The 3,904-nt window shown below is 28.7% G+C and overlaps 1 protein-coding gene across 1 annotated transcript in view; it reads left to right on the top strand.

Annotated features, from left to right (window-relative positions):
• The window catches only part of LOC105456683 (probable cytochrome P450 6d4), an 8,818-nt gene continuing 4,914 nt past the window's right edge, over positions 1 to 3,904 (top strand). The window contains exons 1-3 of the mRNA XM_011700903.1: positions 1 to 171; positions 2,243 to 2,418; positions 3,672 to 3,898. Coding sequence (XP_011699205.1) covers positions 2,250 to 2,418; positions 3,672 to 3,898 — 396 coding nt within the window. The 5' untranslated portion in view covers positions 1 to 171; positions 2,243 to 2,249. The remainder of the gene's footprint in view (positions 172 to 2,242; positions 2,419 to 3,671; positions 3,899 to 3,904) is intronic.

Here is a 3,904-nt window from a genome sequence, read left to right as displayed (position 1 = left end):
CCGTTTAGTCTGTCGATAGAACGGAAGCAGAATGCGACGTCAGTCAATGTCAGTCTGCTGATATGTTGTAATCAAATCTGTTGCTAGTCTGCTGAAATTCTATTTTACTGTCTGCTTATAACATTTATTGTAGTTGAACATAATTTGTGTACACTTCTACGATCAATCCAGGTAAGAAGATCAAGAATAAAACATTTTTGTAGTTTTGTGAACTTAATTATGTATGTCAAAACGTTGCATAATCTTTACCTTTTTCTTCTCTTCTGTATCTGTAATGCGAATGTGACTTGTGACATTCAGTATACCTATATATTTCGCAGTTAATCATGTCGTAATAAACGTATTATATAAGTATATTTATGAATCACTTAAATTATTTTTCATTACTTAATAGTAATACACTGACTGATGCATATTCAGTTTGGCGTCTTTCGATTAAAACAAACAGAATACAACAAAACTAAGGTAATAATTTTTTATAACAATATCTTTATTGCTAATAAAAAAAAGTCTCAAGTCAACAAGTTATACTGTTTAATTGAGACAACATACACTACAAGATACGCCAGAAAAAAAGAAAAAAAAACAATTGAGTGAATATCTCCGACACAGCCGTTTCTTTTACAATAAGATATTAACAATAAATGTATAAATGTTCCGTTTTGAAGTTTTCGTTATTGTACAAAATATGTCAAAACAGCATCTCTTCGACATTAAGTTATTAAAATTGCGTCGTGTATTGATATCACTTTTCACATTTATCTAATTGATTTAATGATCACAGGGAAAACAATACTCACATGGTAGAAACAGAAACATAAAAATTAATTTAAATTAAGTATTGTTCAACATGTCCACACGTGTAACGCCAGGATAACATATTAATTTCGCTTTATATGTGATAATGGATAGTAGTCTCCTCCGTACTCCGATATCACTTCTTCGTGTAAGGCTCGCTAAACGAATATATTAATAAATATTATACTCTTCATACAAAATTTACGCCCGCGATTCCGAAATGTGACGCGTAAGGTTGCGTATATCTAATACCTCTCAGCGGACAAGAAATCAGTGAACAATAAATAATTTTTAATTGTGATTGTATTTTGACGATCTTGACGACATTTGTCAAATATCAGTTCATTTTTGAATGTTTGTTTTACAATCAGTGTCGGTTAATTAAGTTTAATTGTCTTTATTGGTGAAAACATATAATAATAACGAATTATTTGTCACAAACTTCCTGATACATATCTTGACCAAGTTGATCAAATAAAAGTCGTAAAAATTTATTAATAATAATACTAATTTATATAAAAAATTTATTAATACATTAGTAACACTTTGATTGGCGGAAAATTTTCTTCGGACAAATCCGTAATTACACATGTATTTTCTTTAAATTGCAAATATATTGGCTTTTTCATATCGGCAGGATCTCATTAAATTATTTTTTTTTGATATTTATATGCCCGATGTTATTTATACATGCATTTCGAATAGACACAAGTATCAAATTAGCAGCGGAATACGCACAATTAGTACAGACTTGTGATTCGCGGGTCACTATTCGTATAAGATTCTCAGAAATTTGTTGTTACACGATATGATTCTTCCTTCCTGATTTGCAATTCATAATTGGTCATTCATTATTTTTTTTATACTTTATGATAATAATTCGACAACAATTTATTTTTACTTCAATGATTCTTGTTCTCGAGAGTCTACGTATGTATATACAGATATTTTTTCTGATTTCTACAATTGCAAGAATGCTGTTACGTATTTACTCACAAGATTTCATCACGAAAGATCGACTAAAAATAATTTACCGTAATAAACATTTAATCATCATTACAACAATGGAAAGTTTATTACAATAATTAGCGTTCTCATTTTTTGAGTATGTATACTTATATTAGAAAAATAAATATAAATTTTAATGCGCAGTATAGTATATATGCTGTAGAAGCGATTAATTCATGATAATTCACCCTTTTATTTCGTCAAAAACTCTTCCAAATCGATTAATAAACAACAATGAACAAACTCAATAAATTTGCTTCTTCACAATATTCATGAATTTTATATGAAGCGCAAATTGCGAATTACGAAACACATTCCTATAATTTAACACACAATTCAGCTTTAGTAACATAGAAGAAAATTTAAAGACTATTATTCTTATAAAATATTACCCAATATAAATGTTTTAAAAAAAAATTGTTTATTGCTATTTCAGATTCGCAATGGTACTTGTAGAATTAATTGGGGTTTTCATTGTTGCTTTAAGCATAGCATATATTTATTATAAGTTTGTGGTATTTAATTTCTGGCGTAAAAAGGATGTTTTTTATATTAAACCTGTTGTACCAACTGGAAATATAACAGCTCTCGTAACTGGAAAAGCGCAATTAGGTAAGTATCATAATTTTAAGTAATATTAAAATGCTCATATAAATTAATATGTATTTATTTTTATGTGTATAACTCTCAACATATTTTATTAATTTAATATTTAATTAAAATTTAAAAAAAGAAAGTTAATATTTCAGGGTAAATTTTATTGACGGCCACAAATTTGATATTAATTTACTAAATTAGCATCTACAGTGCATGAAATTCTTATTAAATTAAGGTAAATGTATAGAAAAAGGGAGCCATCTCCGATCTAGATCTTGACATATGTTGTCAAGATCATGACTTTGAGTGACGTTCAAAAGTTTTTAGCCGTCGTTTTGTTAAAAAGTTGTTAATAAAAAAGTAATGAAATTAACGGTATTTATTCACTTTAGTGAAAGCACCTTCTATAATCTTGACGTATATGTTGTCAAAGTTACGATCTTGAGTAATTATCTTCAAGAAATTTTTTTTTAGCTGTTGCTTGTCATTCATTAAAAAGTTATTATTATCTATGTTGAAATTGAATAGTACAATTATAAACCTGGTTTCGTCCCATAAACAAAGGGAGATATGAATAGATCTCGCTTTGCGTGAAAAGTATTATTCCATATAGGTTTTAAATTTCCATGCAAGGTCCATCCCACATTTATTCCTACTTATGGGGCAAAACAAAATCTATAATTGTACTGTTCCACATAAGTTTTCCACGCAAAGCAAAAACCATCCCACACCGATCTCTGCTTACAGGGCGAAGCGAAGTCTGTAATTGTACTATTCCACATCAGTTTTATGATAATAGCTTTTTAGCGAGTAACGAGCAATGGCTAAAATTTCTCGAAAGCCACACTTGAAAGTTACAACATATGTCAAGGTCATCGGAGGTGCTTCTTTAAAATGAATAATTACCTAAAATGAAAATTATTTTTTTATAACTTTTTAACAAAGGACGAGCGATGGCTAAAATATTCAAAAGGTCACAACCTTCTTAGGATCATGATTTTGATAACATATGTTAAGGTTAAAATCATCGGAAGTAGCTTCTTTTCTATACATTTATTATACCTTATAATTATATTTTTATGCTTTCCTTTAAATTATAAAATTGTAATGATTGTATTATGAATGAAGTTTACTATCATTTATTATTTACTCTTATATCTAATTATTACAAACTTCCATTTTTAAAAATTAATGATTTATTCTGTTGCATATTGTATTTCTACTTAAAACAAAAATTTAAACTAATTGAACAAAAAATTTTTCAATAGGTGTACTTTTCCACGATGTCTACATGAAATATAAGCATCATCGCGTTATTGGAATGTATTCACTTTTTAAACCAAACTTGGTGATCAACGATCTCGACCTTATTCGAATGGTGTTGACTAAGGAATTCGGAAGTTTCCATGACCGCGGAATGTATTGTAACGAAAAGATCGACCCATTGTCCAACCATTTGTTTCTTATATCTGGGAAGAAATGGAGAAATATGCGCGTCAAG

This window comes from Wasmannia auropunctata, unplaced genomic scaffold (genome assembly GCF_000956235.1).
Source record: "Wasmannia auropunctata unplaced genomic scaffold, wasmannia.A_1.0 LD335585.1, whole genome shotgun sequence".
NCBI classification, from domain to species: domain Eukaryota; kingdom Metazoa; phylum Arthropoda; class Insecta; order Hymenoptera; family Formicidae; genus Wasmannia; species Wasmannia auropunctata.
This window is presented reverse-complemented; position numbering and strand designations above follow the sequence as displayed.